The 26,776-nt window shown below is 37.5% G+C and overlaps 4 protein-coding genes across 5 annotated transcripts in view; 1 reads left to right on the forward strand and 3 right to left on the reverse strand.

Annotated features, from left to right (window-relative positions):
• Nucleotides 1-306: 306 nt before the first annotated feature.
• On the reverse strand, nt 307-14,205 carry LOC133526790 (E3 ubiquitin-protein ligase ariadne-1). 2 transcript variants are annotated; one of them, XM_061863571.1, is made up of 10 exons: nt 13,842-14,205; nt 9,703-9,855; nt 9,296-9,364; nt 8,509-8,595; nt 7,815-7,943; nt 6,539-6,709; nt 5,595-5,791; nt 5,258-5,447; nt 4,460-4,686; nt 307-3,377 (listed from the first exon to the last, which is right to left on the reverse strand). In XM_061863571.1, the coding sequence occupies exons 1-10, from the start codon at nt 14,043-14,045 to the stop codon at nt 3,296-3,298; spliced, it is 1,509 nt and encodes a 502-aa protein (XP_061719555.1). In that variant the 5' UTR covers nt 14,046-14,205; the 3' UTR covers nt 307-3,295. The 2 variants fall into 2 exon arrangements, with proteins under 2 accessions (XP_061719555.1, XP_061719554.1); XM_061863570.1 differs by having other exon boundaries at nt 9,296-9,376.
• Nucleotides 14,206-14,922: 717 nt separating this feature from the next.
• Nucleotides 14,923-16,007, reverse strand: LOC133526792 (COMM domain-containing protein 10-like). The gene is made up of 2 exons (XM_061863572.1): nt 15,831-16,007; nt 14,923-15,544 (listed from the first exon to the last, which is right to left on the reverse strand). The coding sequence occupies exons 1-2, from the start codon at nt 15,860-15,862 to the stop codon at nt 14,995-14,997; spliced, it is 582 nt and encodes a 193-aa protein (XP_061719556.1). The 5' UTR covers nt 15,863-16,007; the 3' UTR covers nt 14,923-14,994.
• Nucleotides 16,008-16,162: 155 nt separating this feature from the next.
• LOC133526789 (isoleucine--tRNA ligase, cytoplasmic) lies at nt 16,163-21,577 on the forward strand. The gene is made up of 4 exons (XM_061863569.1): nt 16,163-16,429; nt 16,556-16,661; nt 17,635-17,836; nt 18,254-21,577. Exons 1-4 carry the CDS (start codon nt 16,302-16,304, stop codon nt 21,454-21,456), a joined length of 3,639 nt encoding a protein of 1,212 aa, XP_061719553.1. The 5' UTR covers nt 16,163-16,301; the 3' UTR covers nt 21,457-21,577.
• Nucleotides 21,578-22,260: 683 nt separating this feature from the next.
• LOC133526793 (dmX-like protein 2) overlaps nt 22,261-26,776 on the reverse strand; it is a 75,209-nt gene continuing 70,693 nt past the window's right edge. Inside the window, exon 63 of the mRNA XM_061863573.1 lies at nt 22,261-26,551. The gene's annotated coding sequence lies outside the window, so the exon portion shown is untranslated. The remainder of the gene's footprint in view (nt 26,552-26,776) is intronic.

Consider the following 26,776-nt stretch of genomic DNA (forward strand, 5'->3'; position numbering starts at 1 on the left):
AGTACTATCATGGACGATCGATATTCGAAATGTCAATAATATCAGTATTCAATATTTTGGTGGAATTAAATATAATGTCCGTGTTACAACAACGCTATTAGTTAGGTACTTTTTACGAAAAAAAATTAACTATGTCATTCAATTTTCTTAAATGTACTTAGCTTAGCCATACCCCGCACTTATCGGAGTTAAAAAAAAAAAACACTGTGTATAAAAACGGACAGCGTAGAGTTCAATTGAGTTCTGATTGGAAAGTAAGGAGTATAAGGCGTGGAATTGTGGATAGAGATAAATGACAAACATAGCTAGTCGATGTTACTATTTATTCATTCTTACTTAACCAACTGTGTCCTTAAACATAGTCACACACACGATGCTCATCAATACCATTGTCATAATGTGAATTACAATTTAACCATATAAATATTTATATAGCGTCTATATGTACAAGTGTGTTCCGAAACTAGGTCCTTTAGCTACTCTGCGACACCGTGGGTTACTCTGGTATGTTCGCTTAGTCTGTGAGCCAGGACCTTCTACTCTACACGCGCTCACTATGTGAACACTCATGCGCAAGCTATACATTAATTTACTTTAGACGTTTACTGGCAGTGCAACCGACTTATGCACGAATCGTTTAATATATTTATGACAGAATTATCAGATATGTAGCGCGAGTTCTATTGTACAAAAAGCTTGAATTCACTAGACTTTCAAAAATAGATTTTATCTCTTAACTTTTATGAAACAGCGAATCCCGAGTTGCAAACATTTAGTGTTAACTTAGCCGCCACTTATTTTCTTTAACGACCCTCAGTCCAGGCGAGCAGCACCGGTCGAGTCTGTATACCACTATTAACCGCTACGTACGTTATGGGAAAGGTTATTGATGGGCGACGACGCCGCCGAAACTAAACTTCGATCGAACAGCTTACCTTCGTATTCATAAACATTACTCTAATAACAAAAATAGGATTTTTGGTAAAATATATTTTTATGTTTCTTCATCGCAACTCTATATTGTGCCATTTCATGCTAGTTTTCTACTTTTTTTAGTTCAAATTAACAAGCCAAAGCTAAAATGAAGTAACAAAACGCTATTATTCTAAATCCCGAGGGAAATGAGGTCATTATACAATTATCAAACAAGTATCATCGAAGTTTTAAATGTTACACTACGCTAATACGATTTACACGATAATTATTATTACACAGTCAAACTAAACATCGAAAATAATAGTAAGATTTTGTAGTAGCATCATATCATCGGAAAATTCCCCGGACAACTGTTTAGTTACTAGCTACAAGCTATACTTACTAGTCCAACACTTTGACATCGACTAAACGACTCGGCTCTGGCTTTTTCGAACATCGAGTGTACATTTTAACAAGTGTCAGGAAATTCTCGAGGACTACAGACAGTTTTTATCATTACAAATCTTGCATTCCAGTCCATTCAATTATGTTTATCATTTCTAAATAAAAATATGACTAAAATAAACTTCTAAATTCTGCACTAAAAGATAATGGTTTCAAATTCCAAAACAAAATAATATGAATTAGCGTTAATACAACTTTAGAATGAAATGGCGTTACTGACAGTACGAGCAGTGTTGGTTTACCATTGTACACTTTAAACTAGTTTTTAATGATAGAAGTACCAAATGAGAGTATTAGTAAATATATCTTTCACCACGTGAAAATATACATTTAAAATGTAAATTACATGAGATCTTACATCAGCAAAACATGTCCCTAAACAGCGATGTATGTATAATTATGAATCATCGTATAATACAAAAAATGATTTTATACATATTTTAATATAATTTATAGTACCGGTCAAAAGTTTAAGTCCACCCTTCGTTTTCGGTACATGAGTACTTTTGAGCAATATTCCAGTTCGGATGTCGAAATTTGTTTTCAACTAATCCGGTATTGTTTCCGTTGTTATTTTAGGGTAAGATCTGTTTAGAAATATACGTAAATTGTGTCTGACTAATCGAACATTGTGTCTGGAAACAATAACGGATCGGTTGGAAACAAAATTGACATCCGAAGTGCAAAAAAATATCGCATAAAAGTACTTATTTGTACCGAAAACAAGGTTTGGACTTAAACTTTTGACCGGTAGTGTATACATAGGTGAACTATTATTAGAAAAATAAAACTCTTACATACAATACATTCAAAACGAACACAAGGTGTTGGATCTTGCATCTCTTTATTTTAAAGTGTGTTATTAGGTTTAGATGTGAATGTATTTATTAAAGACAATTTGACCGTGAACGCGTCAGATAAACTTATTAAAAGCTGTTTGAACGTCTAACTTCGCAAAAACATTCAGTTAAAGAATAAAGTAAAAATTTCAATATATAATGCAGAGATAATTAACACGGATTCATTTTTAATTCCAATGCAATCATCCGTAAGTCATGAGATGTATGGAAAAAAAAATCATGATTGGCAAACGACATAATATTATTAAATGAATTGTCATATCTGTTTATTTGAGTCGGTGAATAAAAAAATAATAATTTGACAATTAAGTTCAATAATCAAAACAATCGGCAACGTAAATGATGAGTAATTATCGAACAGGGACAATCGTGCAGTCTGTATGGGTACAGAGGATTATGTTTGACCAAGTACGAGTATCAGGTTTAAACGTTTGTGCTGAGAACTACTCACGCGCCGCGCTTTCACGTTTGAGGACGTGACAAGCGGCCAGAGATAACTAGGAAATCGAAATGAGGAAGACCGGCATATTTTTTATGTAGAGCAGGGGTCTCCAAACCCCGGTCCGCGGGCCCAATCCGGCCCGCGAGGCGTTCGAATCCGGCGCGCGGACACCCGATGCGATAGCCCGCGGTCCGGCCCGCGGGAGGCTGCCAAAGGATCCCAGGCTCCAGCATTCATTGAGTGGAATTGTTCCAAACAGCATCAACTAGACCCCCTCCCCTCCCGGCGTAAAAACCGATGGTGGCCCGAGCGTTTCTGAGGTGCAATATGGTCCTCAGGTAAAAAAGTTTGGAGACCCCTGGTGTAGACCGTCACAGAGGGCAAGAACTCTTGTATTTGCATAATCCCGTCCCACAGATGGGTAGGAAGAGCTTCGCTCATTCTGCAATACTGACCATCTGTACAAATGAAAGAGAAGCAACTAAAGAGCTTTTAGACGGTTTTACCTTATAAACGATCTTCCTCAGTTTGATCTTAGTGTGAGTTTCGAGCACAGATGTGATACTGTGGTTAGTTCAGTCGTGTGAGGTGTGAGGAGTGAGGGGAGAGGTGATTACTCTGTGTAGTCCCAGCAGTCCTGCTCGTAGCCCTCGTGCACGTGCAGCAGCAGCACGCGGCGCCGGCTCTCGCAGTATCTGCAGACGCACCAAATATGTCTTACATAAAGATTAAACAATAGAAAGAGATGTGTTCGATACTGAGCCAGTCATAGCCGGTATATTTCCCACGCTTCATAGATTTCTCTACTCGTGCGACGTCATCCGCGGTTACTGTCCAGTTTGTGTACTGCGGCACTGACCGAGGCCCAGTATCCACCATTTAAATGGCATTTATATCATAATATAGGACAATCGTACACAAAGCAAATCTAAGCCAGAAATGAAATGTTGTGTTCCTGCCGGTAAGTAAGATTGTCAGAGCTCAACGAGGGTGCGGAGTGTTATGGTCGGCAACGCGCATGTAACTCCTCTGGAGTTGCAGGCGTACATAGGCTACGGAGACTGCTTACCATCAGGCGGGCCATTCGATGGTTTGCCACCGACGTAGTATTAAAAAAAAACTTTGAAAACTAAAGTTTATTAACTGACCACCAATATAGTCGTTATAGTGAATTTATTGAAATTAAAAAATCATCTGGTTCAAATCATCATCAAATCATAGTGGAAATTAGTTTACTAAAATCGAATGAAATTAACCGAACGAATTATTTGGGATTTTTTGTGATATGAGTAACTGTACCTCTGTATCAACCTATAATAATTATCGATGTGCTTATGACAAATAGATACTTCCCGCTATTAAGAATAGAATTTTTGTAACCTCAAAAGTAGTGGTAATTTACTTTTTCTTCCGAAATTAGGTTCTAATATCTAATATTGCGGTACAATAATATGTATATGACACTATAATTCAGTGCATAGTTACTCAGATTTTAATTTTGGAGGAAGAAAGTTATCACTACTTGTGAGGTTATAAAATTTCTAATCTAAAAAAAACGGGGTATAGCATTCCATTCGTTGCCTAGTTGACTCGGTAGAATTGTTGAAAAGGAGTAAAGCAATCACAAACACATACTCTGGCAAACTTGACTTTGTCAGTAGAAAAAGGCGCAAAAATCAAATTTTCTTTGAGAGCACAACCTAACGCGCCTAAATTTTTTAAGTTTACCACCTTTTTCCACTGACAGAAATGGCTTGCCAAACTATAGTTGACATACCTGTATTTATCCTGGACCTTCTGCTTGATATCGGCCAGGTTCTCGCTTGTGATCTCCCGCTCCAGGTACTCGGAGAGCGTCTCGGTGGCGGACTCCAGGTCGCGCTGGTTGTCCTCGAAGATCACGGACTGGTTGTTCTTGCGCAGGTAGTACGCGAACACGTACGTGTACATGAGCGTCTGCCGGCACTGGCAGAGGATGTCTACGGCCTTCTTCAGGAATTGCACCTAGAATACAAAAAAAAAGAATATATAAGAGGCAAACGAGCAGACGCATCGCCTGATGGTAAGCGACTACCACCGCCCATGGACACCCGCAACACCAGAGGGTTTGTAAGTGCGTTGCCAGCCTTTAAGGTCGTATCGGTCCGGAAATACCGCGGACAGTGCATTCCACAGTTTAGCTGTGCGAGGCAGGAAGTTTCTGGAGAAATGCACAGTTGAGGATTGTACCTTCCAAAAACACGTGTGACAAAGCAACCAATGGGAATGTCATTGTCATGGCACGGTAATTTTGACAAGTATAAGAGCATAATAATTTTCCTTTTTTATTGTGGAACGTACCACATAACAAAAACTAACAATTGGTAATGCATTGCACCGGCAATCCAAAGATGTGGGTTCGAGTCCCACGTTGGCCAGAGTTGATCATCGTTGATTTTTTTACTGTCCAAGTAGCTGGAAGTACCTCTATCCGCTTAGAAATAACTAGCCAATTCATGTCGCTTATGCTGCATAGTAATTGACTATGCAGCCAAATGTGCGTATGTGTCCTTAAAAGAGTAGAGTATGAAGTTACCTCGATCCAGCTCATGTTGTGCTGCTGCATCTCCTCCATCTTCTCCTTGACGGAGGCGTAGAGCTTGGACTCGAAGCGCAGCGACTGCATGTGGTTCATGTAGCGGTTGCAGTAGAACAGGTACCGCTGCAGCGCCGCGCGCGACCGCTCCTGCGCGTCGCGGGCCGCCTTCGCCTCGTCCTCGTCGTATCTGGGCGAAAAATACCAAAATAATGTGTTTTGATGTTTTTAAGGGAGGTTTTTGACAAATAATACCTCCTTAATCAAGTCTTTTAGAATTCAGCTAATAGCTATCGTTTTTCCGTCACCTATCTCTGATATGGATATTTATTCATACCTGTTACAGTTGTACCAGCTGCTACCATGGGGCTCCCAGGGCCCGAGGCAGACCCAGCAGAAGTCCGCCTTGCAGTTTTGGTTCTTGCAGACCATGTGGTTGCAGCCGCCGTCCTTTTCGATAGTCACGTTGCACTTCGGGCATTCCTTTGTGTTCGCCGCTATCCAGTTCGATGTTTCAGAGTCGTCGTCGCATTTCTGGAGACAAAAGACAGTGTTAATATTGTGAATATACGATAGAGTTTCAAGGCTTATGTTCTTGTTATCTTTTTTTTTTTTAATTTATTGAGAAACAAACAGTCTTAAAATAAACATATGAGCAACTTAGCTAATAGCTATGGATTGATTTCGTTATAGACCTATAGTTTCCTAATTTTAAATTATTCGATGTACAATTGAAAAAAAAATAATAGTGTAAACTTATAGCGTACATAACAAAAGCGTAAATTTATATATAAAAAAAATATATATATGTAGAGAACTGAGAAAATACTTAAATCATAGGTACCTATTATCAGGTTGCTGCAACTTTTAACCGTTATTTTAGAAAAGAATATACTGCTCTTTTAAAGAGGCCTAATGAATTGCAAAACAAATCTGCGTCCATACATTTTTCATTGTACTGCCTACATAATTTATCTTCGAACGAGTCTGGTATCAATTAGATTATTAGTAGTTTTAAGGTTCATGGTAAATATTATTCGTGTTTTCTGGCCAAAAAGGCATCGAATCAACGATCTGAGGGTGCAGTGTTCACAAATATGGCTTTGTCGCGACGTAACAGTGAACGACTCCTTGCAATTTCTAACAACGAGGTTGTCAACCTGATTTTCTCATACATATATGGCGGAGCTCCGTGTGTACAGAACAGGCGAATGCCGTTCAAATGAGCTGGAGAGTCGAGTATAGTCAGCACTAGGGTACCATAAGACAGCACAGTAGTACCTTGATCCACTTGCGCAGCAGCGAGCAGCGCACGGGGTCGTGCCAGTTCTCGCCGCAGCTGAAGCAGAACGTGTGCCCGCAGCGGCACGTGACGGGCGCCGCCTCCACGTACGCCACCTTGATCGCGTTGCTGCAGTCCGGCGACGGGCACCAGCGGAGGAGCCGGTTGCACTGTACAAGACATCCACATCATTGCAACATTATAGTACATTCAGCAGTGAAAATGTTACAATATTCTTAGAAACATACAATCTACCCATCATTGCATGCATTATGCAAGCGGGTCCACACACAATGAGCCGCCTGGCGAAGACATTGCCGCGTGAAGCTTAGTGGGTGAAGACACGCACACACGGACACGTTGCCTCATTTTTAGGGTTCCGTAGCCAAATGGCAAAAAAACGGAACCCTTATAGATTCGTCATGTCCGTCTGTCTGTCCGATTCTGTCACAGCCACTTTTTTCCAAAACTATAAGAGCTGTACTGTTCAAACTTAGTAAGTGGATGTATTCTATGAACCGCATTAAGATTTTCACACAAAAATAGAAAAAAAACAATAAATTTTGGAGGTTCCCCATACTTAGAACTGAAACTCAAAAAATATTTTTTCATAAAACCCATACGTGTGGGGTATCTATGGATAGGTCTTCAAAAATGATATTGAGGTTTCTAATATCATTTTTTTCTAAAATGAATAGTTTGCGCGAGAGACACTTCGAAAGTGGTAAAATGTGTGTCCCACCCCCCCCCCCCCCCCCCGTAACTTCTAAAATAACAGAATGAAAAATGTAAAAAAAATATATGATATACATTGCGATGCAAACTTCCACCGAAAATTGGTTTGAACGAGATCTAGTAAGTAGTTTTTTGAATAAGTCATAAAATATTTTTTTTTTTTTTTCATCAAACCCATACGTGTGGGGTATCTATGGATAGGTCTTCAAAAATGATATTTAGGTTTCTAATATCATTTTTTTCTACACTGAATAGTTTGCGCGAGAGACACTACCAAAGTGGTAAAATGTGTGTCCAAAGTGGTAAAATGTTGAACGAGATCTAGTAAGTAGTTTTTTTTAATACGTCATAAAGGAACCCTTCATGGGCGAGTCCGACTCGCACTTGGCCGCTTTTCATTACTTCGCTCGCGAGACGGATTGTTAGATGTGGATCCGCCTGATCGGAAGTACCTATTTTCGGGTTTGGTCTTCTATTTTGGGATTCTGATATGAATTTAGTTATTAAAACTGAACAGTCTCCTTAAAAATGTTAATGTACCTCCACAAAGCTGTTGGTAATAATGTGCTGATACTTGAGCTTGACGCGCGCGTCGCGCACCAGTCGCATCACAGTCGCGTCATCGACTAATATGTCGCACGCGTGCGCCGCACACGCTATAGTTTGACCCTGTAACAACAACACATTACACAATACTCATCGACAACAACTTTATCACTACGTTATGACGTCAGTTAGGTTAGGTTAGTTCGTTTTTCTTAAACGTGACAAGTATTTGGAAAGATATTCAATGTCAACGAATAGGTATTACCTACTGATTATTGAAAATGGCCTACACAAATTTACAAATTTACAGGGACTTTAGACGTCACCGTCTTGACGTCGTCATATCATTGAATCCAAATAGTTATCTATGTAGTTTATTTTTGTTTACTCGTACTTTCGAATTGTTAAAATTAGTCAATAGGCGGGTCCACACAGAGCGAGCATACGCGCGAGGCAATCTCCTCACGCATAAACCGGTGTCAGTGTAGACGTGCCTCGCCGGCCGGCCGGCCTCACTGGCCGGTTTGTGCGTGAGAACATTGCCTCGCACATACGTGCTCGCTCGCTCGCTCTGTGTGGACCCGGCTATTTATATTACAATTGACACTTTTTCGAAAAAATGCAAGATCGTAGTAGTAATGTAGTATTATTCGCCTTTTTACTGTATTTTAATAATAAAAAAACTTACTAAGCCTTCCTCCATTATTTTGGTAGTCAAGTATTCGCACCAGCATTGTGTACAAAATCTATGACCGCATTCCAGACCCGTCATCATCTGGAAATAAACAAAGTGTTGAAATGCAAATTATTATTATGAAAACATGGTAGACAATGTGTTGAGATCTTATCACTGTATGTATCTAACGATTATGAAGTGTTTGTCGTCCAATGAACCTTAATAGCCTCTGCAATAAATAGATAATAATATTTACATATACCTAAAGTTAGCCTATTAGGTTCTAGCCTGCTCGACTAATGCTGTGCAGAGGTACAGTAGGTATGTATAATAAATAATAAACAGTGATGAGAACCACTTTAACATCTTAACTTTCACGTCTATGTAACGTAACTGGCAATAGTAATCAATAACTATCAAGTATAGCAGTTGGTTGTTGTTAGAAGGTTAATAGTGGTAGGTAGATAAAAATGACTATTATCATTATTTACAACAAAATGTTGTAATGTAAATAATGATAATTGTATTTTTTTCTCCCCCATTGTTTAAAATAAGTACCTAGATATACAAGTCGACTCACCGACGCTAGCGGAAAATTCAGAGAACGAGCGAATTTTTTATCCAATTTAAAAAATACTTCGACCAAGGTACATGTTTTAATAAAATGTCAGTCAAATGTTATATATATTTTTATTCGTAACGGAATATTTTTTGGGCATATCTGTCCTCCACCCACCCATCGACTATATATGACGCTGACCTCAATAAATACTTCTACACACTAAGTATGGTAACTTACCGCCGTTGGCAGTACTGTGAAACATATTTCACACTCTTCAGTTCCTGACGTCGACGTCCGCCTGGGCAGCTGCAACACGTTCTAAATCAAATTTGCATAGTCACAATAAAGACATGACCAAATTATTACTCAACTTCTAAAACTAGTTGTGTCAAATATTTTATCTTGAACAGTCTGCAACTTTTCATTCTTTAATTGCTTGGTCATCAGTTACATAAATATGCTACATTTAGATTAATTTAACTAGACTGGATAACGTATACTTGTAATGTGACCAGATTGAACTTGTTTTCTTAATTTACTCCCTACACACGCAAGGGCAGAATAAACTAAATAAAGTATAAAATAAATAACACAAAAACTTTGTAAAAAAATATTTAAAAACGTTATAGTATTTAAATGAATACCTTTGGCCTCTGTATAACTGGTTTTCTAAATGGATTTATGACTCTAGCCTCGGAAAACAATTGATCCTGGTCGCCGTCGTAAAAACGTTCCATGAGCTTTTCTTTGTCCCATTTGAAGTGATTTAGCAGTATGCGGGTGGTTGTGGCTGGTATCTGGAAAATTAATACTGCATTAGACATGAGACCTTTTTGAAACCCAACTACCCAAAGTAAAATAAAGTATTTATTCATTGTTAACTGTGTACATAAAATGTCATATACAGGAGATATCGAACCAACAGTTGCCCGTTTCGAGCATACAATATATATGATCTTAAAACTACTAATTATACTAGCTTGCTGACTAACTTATTATTATAAAACTGGTAATTCCAGAAAAAACTCTTTTAGGTTGTAAAATACATTTTCAATCAACCAGTTTTTTAACTTATATTAGAAACAATTCAAGAAGATCTGAATTAAGGAAGGTTGTGTCAGTACTGTTGGCGATGGAGTTTTTTTTTACACGTTATTTGGTTACTGAAGTCATGAGCCATGATAAAAAAGCTATAGGTAAAGATCGCATATTATTCACATATATAGGGTGATAGCTTATTTATTGCTGAAGTATTTACAATATAGTTCAACGCAATTTGCTGTCTCAGTTTTGCATAATTCTATGTGATACTCTGTGTTTTTATGCATGCAAAAAATATGCAACCTGTTCAACATGATTTTGATCCCTAATTATTTATTTTTCTTTTATAAATGGTTGAATTGAATCTTACATGAAACAAAAGACGGATATTTTATCTTTCTAAAAATATATAATTCATGTGTACTGGACTGCCAAAATGCAACCGTGTGTTTTACCAAACCTACTTTTTATAACAAAGTACCCACTGATATAGTGAATTTGCCACTTAACAAATTTAAGTTACATGTTAAGAGCTGTTTGTAAAGCAAGGCATACTATACTGTTAATGATTTTATAGATGATAAAGATGCCTTTCAGCCAGTAGCTTGATCTTGGTAGTGTAATAAAAATGTTAGCAATAGTGTTTTCGTTTTCTTTCTGTGAAATAACTATACTAGTGTCCAGTAGAACTGACACAAGAGACCATCATGTTCTCGCTTGATTGTATTGTTTTAGTTCATTTTAGTTTTGGACACTTAGAGACCTTATACACCTCTAAGGTTTTATTTTATTTTATTTTAATACCTATTTTAATGATTCGGAGACTTAGAGCTTTACATCTCTAAGTCAATTTAAATTTAAGCTTGTAACTTAGTTATTTTTATAGGTAGGCAGGCAACACAGTCTTCCAGGCAGAATGTATGGGCATCATAATGGCAGCACACGCAATCGTCTCAAGGAAAGTAGAGGACTACCCCATCCGCATACTCTCTGACAGTCGGTCAGTACTGCAAGCTCTGCAAGGTTATACTTTGACCTCAGGGCTAGTCTACGAATGCCACAAGGCTCTATCAGAGGTAAGCACCACCACCAGCGTAACTCTGCAGTGGATTAAGGGACACAGCAACTCGCGAGGGAACGATGCAGCCGACATATTGGCGAGAGGTGGCTCGGAACTGAGGGTGGCAGGACCGGAGCCAATCATACCTCTGCCTTATGCCTGGCTCCGGAACATGCTGAGATGCAACACCAAGGTAAAACACCAACAGTACTGGTCTAACCTAGGCACGTGCAGGCAGGCGAAGGAGGCCCTCCCGACAATCGACCCCGGTTTGTCGAGGAGGCTGAGACAGCTGAAGAGGCCACAGCTCCGGCTTTTGACTGGGGCCATAACCGGCCACGCCCCACTAAACAAACACCTACTAACCCTACGTGTTACAGATAGCCCCCTCTGCAGAGCGTGCATGGAGGAGGAGGAAACAGCCGCCCACGTCATTCTTGAATGCCCAGGGGTGGCAGAATACCGGGCACAATACCTCGGTTCTCCGGGGTCTCTCCCAGAAGTCGTCGGCAACATCAAGGGTCTGCTAGGCTTCCTGGTAGAGCTGGGTTGGCAGGAGTAGTGCCGTCAACCCACCATCACGCAAAATAGGCGCGAATTGCGACGTCGAGTTGCGGAAACCCAGCCCGCGAATACGAATAACGAATAACGAATAGGTAGGCATACTCCTTACGAATATTATGTAGTCGCGTTTATGTGGCGCTATGCCGTCTTTAATGTAAAATACAAGCACAAATGTTGTATCTCTTTTTTTTTTTAAATTATATATATTAATACAACCCGGCAGCTTGAACATGTCTTTCTCGCTTTACTTTACTTACAGTGGCGTCATTGATCGAGTTGCCACTTTCCCGAATGAAGGTTGAGGGAGGCGATGGCTGAGATACGCGTCATACTCGTGAACAGGTGCTGTTTGTGCAGACCTGTCTGTTTAAGCTTACACAGGCTACATGTTATAAGTATGTACCTTTACTTTTGAGTGGTATTAATGTGAGACACTTCATTCGGTTCTTGTCTGATTTAATTATTTATATAAGAATTCAAGTCTTGGAGACCCTCTACATCTCTAAAGAATTTTAGTATTTGTTGGTTTTATTTTTATATCATAGTTTTTTGTGGAATTTGACATTTAGAGACAGTATACATCTAATAAAGTATATATTATTTCATCAATTCCATTCCAAGTGTCTTCTCAAGTTAGACACAATTAATAAATTTGTATGGAGGTAGAGCTCCGTGAGGCGAAAGCTGGCGTGAATTCGCACAGCGAAGTGTGCTCTTGTGTTGGAGTGCCAACCAAGTAAATTGTGACTTTACGAGATTTCTTTAAACCATTAATTAAACATATATTGGATTTATTGTTTGTGATTATGAGTAAAGGGGACGGCTGCTTCTCCATACAAACATAGTCTCATTTTCCTCTCTGAATATTAACATTATTGAAAATATTTTGACACAGTTTGATGTATATTTATTATTATTTTATATTATATTATTTGAAATTATTTTATTTATATTATTAACCATAGCTATGCCCCTAAGTTTCACTGCTTTACATTTTTTAGAAATGTGAAAGTAATTTACTTAATATATTATTTTCATTTATTTAAAATAATGGTACAACTTGAGGTTTCTTGGTGTGAATTAACATCGCAAATCTTGCTGACTCAATATTGGGTCAACAAAGAGCCTCAGAATTCCAGTATAAATTTAAAACTTACCTTTTAAACAAAGTAATAGGTATTTAATATAGGCTATGGGATATAGCATGAAATAATTACACCATAGTTTGTGGATTTGATTACAAGTACTTGAGGTACCATTGCTAGTAATATGTATAAACATTTTATAATACATATGAATATAATATTAGGTTAAATTTATGTTTTTGAGTAATTAATATTATTTCTTTTATCATAATTCATTCATTAATCATAGCAGACCATGGTCCAGAGATGACCTATTTTGTGCAGTACACTACATTGGCTATATTTAATGAAGTCAAGTAGGGACAGAGCATGATAGTCATTTTATTTTAAAAACCGGACCCCCTAAAGAAACTAATTGGTGACCCCTGCACTAAATGCACTTTAGCATGACAAAAGAATTCTGTTGACTATTTGTTGCCTGATTTGGAGAGTAGAAAATACTAACTTTATACAATATATGAATCGTGCTAGTATCTTTACTTATATTTTGTTACTGCATCAACATAGAAACATACATTGTATTCATGCAGGAAAACTCCTCAAAGTGAAAGAAGGGAAAGACTCAAATAAATATCATAGACAAGAAATATCAGTAGAAATGCCAAAGAGAAAATAATCATCAGTATGTTGATTACTCAGAATAACAAATGAGTCATATACCTACTCCAGCAGAATTCTTCACACATGAACTGAATCTCTGGTGGGGAATTCCCATAGGTAAACATTGTATGCTTGTCTAAAAAACTAGAACAATTTATTTCTACCAATAAGAGGAAATTAGGTTTATAGGCCATCAGTTTTATCTGTTAGACAAAGGAAATTTAGATCCATATAACTATAGATGATGGACTGAGAAGTATAATCAGATTAAGTGCAACAAAGTATAAGGGCAACACAAAAGATCCTGTTGTGGCAGTCCAGTGGACGAGTAACCTCATTCAATCGCCCCATTGTTTATCACTAACATACTGACCTCGACGACAGTGTTCACTTCTTTGATGCAATCAACCATATGTTGGACTATTTCCTCTGTAGATAGCACCTCGTACGGGTATTCATCCAGCTCCACCTGTCGTTCCCTAGTACTGTGGGTCTCGTCCATTACAAAGTCGACATCGTCTCCGCTCGATTCGTTCCCAGAATCCACATCATCCTTTGTATCGTCTTCCGAGTCCATCGTTGAGGCTTTGTCAAAATATCTACACTTGATATAAATGGTAAAGCTAAAGCACTTCTAATGATGAAATAATTACACCTAAGATTTAGGAAAGGTCAACAATGAAGAAAATAGTTCACCTACGGGTTGCCAAAACCTCTGACGTATGTGAATACTAGTCTCGTCTATGACGTCACTTTTTTTTTGCATTCTATCATTTTGTCTATGGAAATTTAAAAAGTGTTTACACGGTCAAGGTGTGTTTAAGCATGTTTAAGGGACTTTTAAAAACGAACACGCGATATATTTTGGAATTTTACCACTTCAGTTTATTTATTTTTTTAATTAACTCTTGGCTTAGCAACAATATGACTTACAGAAGGCCTAAGGAGCCTACCGCGAAAACCAAACTTCGCTAGTTGCGGGGATCTTTCTGTTTTACTCCAATGAAAGAGTTTGGAATAGAGGAGACAATTAGAGTGATAGAGAAAATTCCGGGCGTTAAAAATAACAAAAAGCAATTATAGCCCTCTCGCTCTAACTATAACCGCGTCCGCGAAAATAGGACATTTCGAATGACTATCTCTGTCACTCTAATTATGCCTTAATCATTGGAGTAAAAGAAATAGTTCTCCTCAAAGTTTTCGTGTTCGCGGTAGATTTTGTTCTCCTATCTCTCCTATTTGCTAGCTCGGTGTTTTTCTTTTACATATACTTTTGGATTACTGTTTTGAGTATCTAACATAACACTAGGTTTCTAATAGGTAGTTGTAAAACCAATTAGAAATTAATTTAACACTTTCGGTGCCGGGCGCCCCATTTCCAGTACAAAATGAAAATAAACACTCATACATGTTCTTGGCAGTGAATGTGTTGTATGCCATCTGAACAAGAAAAATTACTTTTTTGCATAATTTTATTAATTACCAACAAGGACACAATTATGATACAAACAAACATAGGTATTAAACTAAATTACATTATCCAATTCATTTTGGATGGATTCAAACTGAAGAAACATTGAGTATAGCTCTGGATGTGTAAATTCTATTTCTGTCTCATTATCACCACCACTTAAACTCAAGTAAGCTTTTGGAACTTTACTCTTCTTGTGATAATCTGAACTTAATTCCGCATTAACTCTCCATGAAAAGTTTAAAGTCTCCAGATGTTTTTGAGTTTCAGTGTCTAATTCATTGACCATTGTTTTAGTTTCAACGGACCATGTTTTCAAAATAATTTCAGCTTTGTCACTTAAAAATCCTGATGACTCCAAATCATTTTTCAAATGTTTTGGCATGAAGACAAACTTTAATAGTCTCTTAAATACATAGAGCAGAGTTTTAATAGATAACAACAGTTGTTCTTCAGTTACATTAAATATTTTTTGCAGTTTCAGTTGCTCTTCCTCAGTGAAAATATCAGCATCTTGAATTTTCAACTTAGTAACAATTCTTCGAAGGAACTGCTCAAATTTTGAGGTGTCCAGCTGATTAACAACAGTGATGCCCTTGCTTAAGCTACAATCATGAAAAAAACAAGGCATAAAATTAATTACTGTTTGATTAAAGTATGGGTACAAGTAGAATTCATAACAAAAATAGACACTATTGAAATGATTATATATTTTAAACCTCAAGCTTTTAACGATATTCACTTTGTCTATATAATTGATATTGAATGTCAACTTCTTTATTACAGATACTTTAATAAAATGGGCAGAGTTCATTAGGGGAGGATGCTATTAGTATTATTACATTGAGTATGTAAACTACGTTACCTAATAATAGTTAAGCACCACCTTACCTAGCCGATAATTTCAACCACTGACAATCCATTTTATTTAGTTTTTGAATGTCTTATGGCAGATTTATTTAATTAAAACAACTTATAAGACTTATTCGTAATTGCAATTTCCAATGTATAGAGTAAATAAAATAGTAAATACATGTCAATATCTATATAAATATTGTGAATGCATATCTCATGTCATTTTGTCTTATGCTTTGTTTGCATGATTCAAGTTGGTAAGTAGCTATATGGGTTCCATATTTACCATCATGGATATAGAATTGTTACAGAACCCCAAAAAAACTAGAAAAACTTAAAATACAGCTACACAATGTTATAATGACAGATGCCATCATATTTGCCACACTGGCACAGCGTGTCTGTCAATGTCAAATAATGCACTCTTAACCGCATATGCCAGTGAGGAAAATCTTAGGAGGAAGAGGTGGAAAAGTATGATGAAATAAGCAAAACCTGGATTTCATCATGTCGCAAAAAGCAATAAGAGTTCCCGAGAACATTGACTTTCCAAAGGAAGAGGAGAAAATCCTTCAATACTGGAAAGATATCAACGCTTTTGAAAGTTGTCTGAAGCAATCAAAAAATAAACCTCGGTAAGTTAGGTTATGTAGAACGGACTGTAGCATAAACCTAATATAAAACTTGATGATACTATTATGACCTCAACTATAATCTATTCCAAATCTGTCTGTGTAATAAAATAACTTTTTGCGATATAGGTACTCGTTTTACGATGGGCCGCCCTTCGCCACCGGTCTGCCTCACTATGGTCACATCCTTGCTGGCACCATCAAAGACGTAGTCACACGTTACGCTCATCAACAGGTAATTTTTGAATAACCTTTCCATTGAGTTCTCAGGATCAATCTCAATTTCCATAAGAAGTTTTTTTCCATCCTGTGTTCTTGACTATGCCGCAACTCTACTTTCTACCATTAAAATATTTTTGTAGCTTTCAATAAATTTACCTATGTTTAAAGTTTTTTTTTTGTCAGATCAACTACTCATTCCCTATCAAACTTGTACTTTATACAGCATCATTTATAAAGATTACACCTTCATAATTTAATTTTATAATATTATATTTTGTTGTTACTAGTTATCACACTTTGCTTGATATTGAGTTACGTTATCTCATGTATTTATTATAGTTATTATATGATTAAGCCCAATTTATTGGAAGTAAATATCAAGCACAAGCACTGAAATTATATTTATTAAACAACCAAAATATTCCATTCAAAAATTAGCTCATACCATCAACCAAATCATCGGATAATATAAATGCCATAATCTCTTAAAAGACAAATTAGAATTAATTTAATTTTGAACAAATTATTGTTATTATAAGTTTTTAAATCCATCCAATACCTTACTAGGCTTACTAGTGGCTCTGTAGACCTCGCAATAAGGTTCATAGATGATGATAATGATGGTATCCTGTTTGGATAATTTCCAAATTTAAGTCTGGATGATTTCCAAGCTTCATTAGCTTAAAACATATAAAAAAAAATGAGTCATTATAACAATTATCTTAAAGAGCACTTAAGTCCTTTATGTCAATTTCCACAATTTTGAACATTTTTCATAGACAAAACAACAATTTTTTTTTTTATCTAATTACCAAACCTGCTCACAAAATTTTATGAGGATCTGTTGAGAAATGCAACCTGCAGAGGGGAACATCCAAGATTTGAAAACATCTTTGCCCCAGGTTAAACAGAGACCTTTGCTAAGGCTCAGTCTCATTATGTTATAGAACTTGTATTTTCTATTCAGATTTATAAAACATTTTCAGGGCTACCATGTAGAGAGGCGCTTTGGTTGGGATTGCCATGGACTGCCCGTTGAGTATGAAATTGATAAAACCCTTGGAATTAAGGGGCCAAGTGATGTGGAGAAAATGGGCATTGATAAGTATAATGCTGAGTGCCGCAAAATCGTCATGCGATACTCTACTGATTGGGAGAACATCATCACGCGCATGGGGAGGTGGATAGGTAATGTATTCTTGACTTTACATATCAAAATTATGTAGCTTCTCATCATCTTTGACTGTACTTTTTGACCAAAAAGCCTGAGGTTCATTTGGCAATCTAATACCAAAATTAGCAAGCTTTATCTTTACGAAAGCAACTGCCATCTTACTTTCTAATTCAAAGAGCAAATAAGGCTTTATTATTGGGATTAGCCAACATGAGCCATTCTTCAGGTTTCCCTCACTAAAGAGCAACTAGTACTTAAATATCAAATGATATTTCTTACACAAATTTCCAAAAACTCATTAGTACGAGCCAGAATTCGAAACCGTGACCTTTGGTTTAAAAGTTGCAAGCTTAGCCGCTGGGCTACCAATACTTTCTGTGCATATAAATATTATAAATGTAAATAGTCAATGTGGTTCTTTCTTGTTGCAGATTTCAAAAATGACTACAAAACACTGTACCCATGGTACATGGAATCCATTTGGTGGGTTTTTAAGGAACTGTATAACAAAGGTTTGGTGTACCAGGGAGTAAAAGTAATGCCATTCTCCACTGCCTGCTCCACTCCACTGTCCAACTTTGAATCTGGACAGAATTACAAAGATGTTTTGGATCCTGCTGTTGTGGTCTCATTTCCAACCAATCAAGGTTTCTCCTTGTTAGCCTGGACCACAACTCCCTGGACACTTCCGAGCAACTTAGCTCTTTGTGTTAACCCCAAACTCACATATGTTAAGGTACAGGAAAAAGGCACAGGAAATTGCTATGTGCTACTGGAACAACGTTTGCCAGTGATATTCAAGAATGTTGAAGACTTCACTATTCTTGAAAAAATCCCAGGTATCAAACTGAAAGGTTTAAAATATACACCTATGTTTGACTACTTTGTTGAGAAATGTCCCAATGCCTTCCAAGTTCTAACAGATGGGTATGTCACTGAGGACTCTGGTACTGGCATTGTACACCAGGCCCCATACTTTGGTGAAGACGATTTCAGAGTCTGCGTGGCGGCAGGCGTCATAACAAAAGATCAAGAAATGGTATGCCCAGTTGATGCAAGTGGAAAATTCACGGAACCCGTCAAAGAGTTCCTCGGGCAGTATGTCAAAGATGCTGATAAAAATATCATTGCAAATCTTAAGGCACGAAACCGCCTGGTGCAACTGGGGCAGGTAAAGCATAATTACCCATTCTGTTGGCGTTCTGAGACACCTCTCATATATAAAGCTGTGCCATCTTGGTTTGTAAGAGTTGAGCAAATGAGTCAAGACCTTTTAAAATCTGCCGAAGCTACCTATTGGGTTCCAGATCATGTGAAAGATAAGAGATTCGGAAATTGGCTTAAAGAAGCACGCGATTGGGCTATTAGCCGTAATAGGTTCTGGGGCACTCCTATTCCACTGTGGATTTCTCCTGATAAACAAGAGATTGTCTGTGTTGGGAGCATTGCTGAGCTCAGCGCTTTAACGGGAAAAGAAATAACTGATTTACATAGAGAGAGCATTGATCACTTAGAGATTCCATCAGCTAGACCCGGCCACCCACCTCTGAAAAGGGTGTCTGAAGTTTTTGATTGCTGGTTTGAATCGGGATCTATGCCTTACGCGCAATGCCACTATCCCTTTGAGAATGTAAAGGACTTCGAGGAGAGGTTTCCCGCCAACTTTATTGCTGAAGGTATCGATCAAACGAGAGGATGGTTTTACACTCTCATTGTCTTATCGACTGCTCTTTTCAAGAAGCCACCATTCAAGAACTTGATAGCCAATGGCCTTATATTAGCAGCTGACGGACAAAAGATGTCAAAGAGTAAAAAGAACTATCCGGACCCATTGGAGGTAGTAAAAAAATATGGCGCCGATGCATTGAGATTGTATCTGGTGAACTCTCCAGTAGTCAGAGCGGAAAACCTGCGATTCAAAGAAGAGGGTGTCAGAGACGTTATTAAGGATGTCTTCCTCCCTTGGTACAATGCGTTTAGATTTTTGATGCAGAATGTTGAGAGAATCATCCAGGAAGACCAAGTAGACTACAAATTTAATGAGAAAAACGTAAAAGAGAACGTTATGGATAAGTGGATCACCTCTTTCACCCAGTCTCTCATTACTTTTGTCAAGACAGAAATGGCGGCCTACAAGCTGTACACTGTTGTTCCCAGGCTGACTAAATTCATCGATCATCTCACCAACTGGTATGTGCGCATGAACAGGAAGAGGCTAAAGGGAGACTTTGGAGTTAAAGATTGCCAGGCAGCCTTGGATACTCTGTTTGGAGTATTGTTTGATATGATCAGAGTGATGGCTCCCTACACTCCTTTCCTGACTGAGCTGATGTACAAGACGCTGCGTCAACTTCTCCCAGGAGACTCTCTAGAAAGCGTGCACTTCAACATGATTCCAGAGCCGAAATCGGAATTGATAGACACTAATATCGAGAGAGCAGTTCAACGAATGCAAACCGTGATCGAACTCGGCCGAGTTCTTAGAGATCGCAAAACTATTCCCATCAAGTATCCGCTGCCGGAAATGATTGTTATCCATCGGGACAAATCATACCTGGATGACGTAAAGTCGTTAAACACCTATGTTCTGGAAGAGATGAATGTGAAGAACTTGCAGCTGACAAGCGACAAGGAAAAATTCGGCATCACACTAAAAGCGGAGCCTGACCACAAGCTGCTAGGCGCACGTTTGAAGGGCGACTTTAAAGCTGTTACGCAGGGACTGAAGAATTTGAACAACGCGCAGTGCGAAAAACTGATTTCCGACGGTTTCGTTGAGATCGTTGGCCAACGCATTGACGTCTCAGAAGTCCGAATAATTTTCCAAGCAACAGGCAATGATCAATATGAAGCGCATAGTGACAACGACGTGCTTATTCTGTTAAACGTCACGCCGGACCAAGACATGCTTGACGAAGGCTTTGCAAGGGAGGTAATAAACAGGGTACAGAAATTGAGGAAGAAGGCTCATCTCGTTCCCACCGACGAAGTTAATATTTACTACGCCGTCAGTAAGACAAGTGATATCGCCCGCATCATAAACTCGCACAGAGAACTCATAGAGACTACAGTGAAAGCTCCGATGATTACTCTAGACCAATTAACCGCATCGAAACCTGTCATCACTCGGGAAACGCAAGAGCTGAAGGGCTCGCAGTTGGAGTTGGTTATTACTTGGCGGAAAGAAGTGGAACTGCCCCTGAAACCGTGGGCTAATATTACCTTACTAGGTTTGACCCCGCGGTTCGGCGCTAGCGGTAATCAAGCTAGCATAATTCTTACGGATAAAGACAACAAATACATAAGCTTGAAAAATCTGCGTCACGAAGTTGAAGTTCTTTTCGGTTTGTATGGAATGAAATTTACTCTATGGTGCGACGGCGCAGAGGTAAAGCATACGAATAACTTAAACGCGAAAACCATTGTTGTGTCTATGACGAAGCCTAAGGCGAATGAATCAGCTTCTAGTCCATTCTGTAAGTTTGTCAATGTTGCTAATGGTAGCAAAGCGGTCACTATATTCTTGGAAAACCCCCAAGGAAAGATCACATTAAACAAGGAAAGTGCTCTCAAGTTTGCGTCTGAATATCTTGGTATTTCGGTGTCAAATATAGATAGTAAGATATTAAAGTGATTTCTTTGTGTTCTCTCTCTTGTTACTTCCTGCTACTTACTACAGTATTGTTTTGTGTAGTTGTAGCTTATTAGTTATTACACTAAGAACATTATTTATTGAATAAATTCAATTACTGCCATTTTCGTTTATTTTAATGATCCTGGGTTTCTATTAGTCTGGAGAGCGAAAAACAAGGTGTCATACGTTAAGAAGGGGCGACATGGTCCGCGTCCTTCCACTGTCAAACATGGGTTTTGTTAGAGAGTGAGAATTCTGTACACAAAGTACTTGTTCTTCTTATGCCCTAATGCCTGCTACCATGCAAGTCATTGACATGTATCTAAGGATGGGCCTTACGGGCACTAAGAATGGAGCTACTTCAGCGGTGTCACTCACGAATTCGAGCCAATCGTGCAGTCTGACGCAACTAGTTGTGTCCAATCGCGCGCGTGATGCGAACTCATCAACCAATCGCGTTGTGGCGTTAGACTGCACGATTGGCTCGAATTCGTGTGTGCGACACCGCTGTGCTGGCCCCATTCTTATTGCCCGTAAGGCCCATCCTTAGATATGTTCGTGTGTGTGACACCGCTGTTCTGGCCCCATTCTTATTGTCCGTAAGGCCCGTCCTTAGATATGTGTCAATGATGTAAGTATTATTGTTCGTCATCTTGGACCTTTTGTCTGTTTCATAAGGTTCCTAAACAAAATGTTCAATCATGTTTTTGATTTTATGGAGAACCATTTTTTCTGCTCTATGCCCGACATACACACATGAAAGGTTAATCCCATATAGGCTTCACTACTCAAATTAAAAAGCACTGAATTAAGTTGACTTTTATTTTAAATTATCTTTTATAAATAAAACAAAATAAGCACTATAATGAATCTTTACATAAATTAGTATTACGTAGGTGCAGAATGCTTTTATTTATTCATATTCATGAAGTGGGTCATTTATTATATTTAAATTGATAAAAAGATTTCTGTATTCACGTTCTATTATCATTAGTTATTGTTTCATATGTAACTTATCAAAATATGTAGATACAATAATATTATAAACTTTACTATAGACATGTTTTTTCACTGAAACAACGCCAATTAACTACTTACAAAATACAGATCACAGCTAAAACCCTACAAAAATAATTTTGTACAGTCTGCACGGCAACAGTGAGGATATTCTAAAGAAATTATGTTCAGTCAGCGTCATAAGTAGCTAAGCGGGCGAGGCATTCACAATATCTTGCACACACTCTTATTCTCTTAATAATAAAGTTGTGTTAACTTTACTTTGAACACCTCCTCTGCTTAGCAACTTCTGCCCCTGACTATAAGTATGCGACATTTTCAGGCAAAAAGCACCGCTTTGTCAGTTGTCGAAAAGGGCGATTTCTAATCAAACCTTTATCGCTTCATTGACAATCGATAGTAAAGTAGTTGCTTTTTACTTGAAAATGGCACAAATATTGCTTATATAGATTTCGTTAAATTTCCAAAGTGGAAAGTGGGTCCGTTTTATTTGGAAAGTTTACAGGGATAAATGTATTATTTCACAAAATAAGAAAAGTGAATTTGGATTAACAAAATGTTCGTAAGTAGATTAATCGAAAAAGGAACCAGTTAAAATATTATACTTGAATTAGTTGGTCATAGGTATCATAAATCATAACCTAAACCTCGCCTCGGACAGAAAATGTCTCTTTGTACCTGAAATTTAATACTGGAGCCTACTTTCTGTTTGTGATTTACATCGATTGCGGTCCCGATATAGTTTCCTGTAAATAGTATCAAAACTGTAGACATACTGCCAATATTCTAAGCTTTCGGGTACAGAAAAGACAAGGTGAACAATAAAATGTCTATGACCTATCTTTAGTTGGATGGATACATAGACAGTGGCGTAACTGGCGTAGAGTGAACTAATCTAGCCGTGGGCGAAGTCGCATCTGCAAGGCCCTTTCAATGTGTAATTCCAAGGTAATAAGAAAGGTTGGCTCTCGCGGGGCCCAATAAGTGCGAGGCAATGGGCGAGGTGCTGCTATGTCCACACCTAGCTACGCCACTGTATATGTATAGCAAAGAGAATTTGAAATAGAGGTGGATTGTCAAAGAAAATTATGTACCCACGGTAAATTTACTGCCATCATTCGACACATGATTAAAACTTTTAGAAGGCCATTTGACTTTGATCCTTATTCTTTCCCTGATATAAAAAAATAAGTAAAATTTGTTAAATATTAAAAAGTGGCGCCATCTAATAGATCAAAGGCCAAAGGTATGGCGGCATCGTTTAGCCGATGCCCAGTTAGATGGCGCCACTTTTTGGTAAGTAAATGAATAAGGATCAAAGTCAAATGGCGTTCTAAAAGCTTTAATCATGTGTCGAAGGATGGCAGTAAATTTATTGTGGCTACAAAATTTTCTTTATCCACCTCTATTACAAATTCTCTTTGGTATATAGAATAACTCTTACCTTGTCCAAGGTAATAAATTGTATTATTTCTAACTCGGCTCATGATATACGCGCACGTATCGAATAAAAAAAAGTATATTATAAAAACTATGACAGAACACTAAGCAAGTTGTGATGCGGTGATTACAATAAAAATACACAAACAATTTCGAAAACAAGTTTATAACAAACGAAGGCATTTAAAGTAAATCATACCCGATAACAAAAAATAACTCAGAAAATACTCATAAGTGATTATTGTGCGAAATTTCTATGTACATTTACAGAATTCATAAGCTTAGTTTTCGTTTGGTTTTACACGATAGTTTTCAAATATTTTTAAATCATTAACTTTGGTGATTATATTATAACATTAACCTATAGAAATAAATACCATATCACAAATAGACTTGATTAAATAAGAAAACAACAAAAAGTGTCTTTTTGCCACTACGAATGAGAAAGGCAGTTCACATTATATTATATATAACTTTCATAAGATTATTGAACGGATGTAATGATGGACCAAGCAGAATTTGGTGTATTTGATTTGAAAAAAGAATAACCTTATTAACATGTTGTAGGTAATATTCAATTATGCTTTGTCCCAATTCCTGACAGATTCTGATATTGATAATAAATTGCAATATTTTTAAAGTTTATAAAATATTATTCAATTAAGGTTACAGTGGCGGCGCATTAATTGTTCTCATTGGAAATTTGAGCCAATTTGAGCTTTGGCCTCTTTATTCTTTTAGATTTGTATGCTATAATTGTCAACTTTCTCAAATTAGACAAACGGCTGGCACATGTTTTCTATCACTCCGTTTCAATCTAATTAAAACCTTTCGTAAACCAAATAAAGTAGTATTTATTTTGCGTATTGCTTTCTTAAACAAATGAAACCTAATTTTCTATACAAAAATTGGAAAAGTTGGACACTCCGCCACTGATAGGTCATCCCTGGGTGGAGTTAAGATTGTGATAATACTGGTAACGTAACGATGGGCGCCGCATAAACAACGCAACATACTTCATTCAAATATATATTTCTTCCAAAATCCAAAATACTTTGTAACTAAATATTGCTTATAAATGGATGTGCTCTCGATTGCTACCAGGTTAAAAAGAGAAACTTACTTCTAAGAGCGTGGGGTGTATGAAAGTTTAACATTGATATGGTTGAAATTATTTGACATGAACAAAATTACCATTGTTACCATCTGAAATTTGATAGGACGCGGAAGAATACAGTAGTATAAACAAAGTAACTAACACGCGTAAAGTAGTGCAACATACCATAGCCGCAGTTTGAGAGCTAAAACAGACAGCGCAGTAGGACCCCATACGTTATGAATGTTATGATGCTACCACTTTGGCTGTTATAAAATATTATATAACATCATGTGACAGGGACAGCATGATAGTGTTATATTATGTTGTCCATCTCACACGATACTATATAACATTTTATGACAGCCAAGGTGGGAGCGCCATTACGCGGTAACAAGTCAAGATACCAGATACCAGAAAATATATGGCGCCGCCCAGCACTGTAGATCTCAGCTGTCAATTTTGCATCTACAATATTGTTACATCAGGCGTACATTAGATAATTTAAAAGTTAGTTAATCTCAAATAATTTCAACAATAGATACAAGTAACATGTTAAAAGATTCAACAATAATTGTAAGCAAGACCCCACAAACGAATGTGATTATATGTATTCCATTAAACATTAAATCCACGATAGCCAACAAAGACAATCGCGAGATAAATATTATAAATTATTATGCGTTAACAAGATACACATATAAGTAATACGCACTCACGTAAGCTAGATTGATCAAGGGGCTAACTGTAATTATTAAAGGCTTCAACGACGTGGTAGCATCGTTATTCATAAGTTAGCGATCTTATTGCACTTGGTTAAAACTAGACACAATCTACTTCAGACGATACAATACCACATAAGAATTACTAACTATACCTACTCGCATTTTGAAGTCACACCAACTTCGCTTGATATAATTAAACCGACCTCGGCTCTTTGTTTCTCGGCCGCGTTAAGAATATCTCTAGGTAGCGATCGAGGTGTAAAACGATTTTGAAACTTAAAATAGGGTAACTCAAAATTAACAGGACAAAAAAAAATTAAAAAATGCGTAATAATAATTTACATTTTGAGTTCAATATCCATTATTAATATCATCGTAGTTGAAGCATGTGTTCCGTAACATTTGTTCCAGCTATTTCGATTAAAACATATTCAGACTGAGAGATACCTAATTTTGTTGGTTCCGTAAAGCCTTATAAGACAGACAGTACTCAGTTCGATATGATGATGATTTCAAAATGCGAGTTTACCAACTTCTTCATCCATTCACTTAGGCCCGCGGCCAATAAAGTGGACTTATACAAATTCAACCAACAGCACGTGCGAATAAATAAATTATATCTTTCATCTAGGACAAAGGTACATTACGATAAAAATAGCGAATATTTCACACTAGAATTAACTAAAGATTTAATAACAGTGACTAGTCTAACAGCGTATATTTCATACTCGTAATATTGAGTAGCAATAACGATAAATACATCACAAGGGTATCGCGGGTAGGCCGACGGCTGCTCCGGCTGTTGCATCTCGCCTGCCTATAACCAATTTTAAAAAAAATGTATAAAAAAACTGCGTTTATACAAATTAATACCGGCAACACCGGTCGAAGAATTTCAACCGGTTAAAAGACGATATTGGCAAGGTGCGAAGTCGGTGGAGGGAGAAGTGGCGCTGATTGCCACAAACACGTAATCTTATTGAATGCCAAACATGAATGCTAGCGGCAGCCGTTGGAACTAATGTTACTCTATAAGATTTAA

This window comes from Cydia pomonella, chromosome 17 (assembly GCF_033807575.1).
Source record: "Cydia pomonella isolate Wapato2018A chromosome 17, ilCydPomo1, whole genome shotgun sequence".
Classification (NCBI taxonomy): Eukaryota; Metazoa; Arthropoda; class Insecta; order Lepidoptera; family Tortricidae; genus Cydia; species Cydia pomonella.

Bases quoted from the DNA above. Each gene is read 5' to 3' on its own strand.
- LOC133526789 (XM_061863569.1), top strand. From the start codon at position 16,302: ATGTCGCAAAAAGCAATAAGAGTTCCCGAGAACATTGACTTTCCAAAG. The intron at 16,430-16,555 runs GTAAGTTAGGTT...TTTGCGATATAG, and splicing joins CAATCAAAAAATAAACCTCG to GTACTCGTTTTACGATGGGC. The intron at 16,662-17,634 runs GTAATTTTTGAA...AAACATTTTCAG, and splicing joins CACGTTACGCTCATCAACAG to GGCTACCATGTAGAGAGGCG.
- LOC133526792 (XM_061863572.1), bottom strand. From the start codon at position 15,862: ATGGATTGTCAGTGGTTGAAATTATCGGCTAG. The intron at 15,545-15,830 runs GTAAGGTGGTGC...TCATGATTGTAG, and splicing joins TGGTTGAAATTATCGGCTAG to CTTAAGCAAGGGCATCACTG.
- LOC133526790 (XM_061863570.1), bottom strand. From the start codon at position 14,045: ATGGACTCGGAAGACGATACAAAGGATGATGTGGATTCTGGGAACGAA. The intron at 6,710-7,814 runs GTACATTAACAT...TGTCTTGTACAG, and splicing joins TTACCAACAGCTTTGTGGAG to TGCAACCGGCTCCTCCGCTG. The intron at 5,448-5,594 runs GTATGAATAAAT...TTTTTCGCCCAG, and splicing joins AGCTGGTACAACTGTAACAG to ATACGACGAGGACGAGGCGA.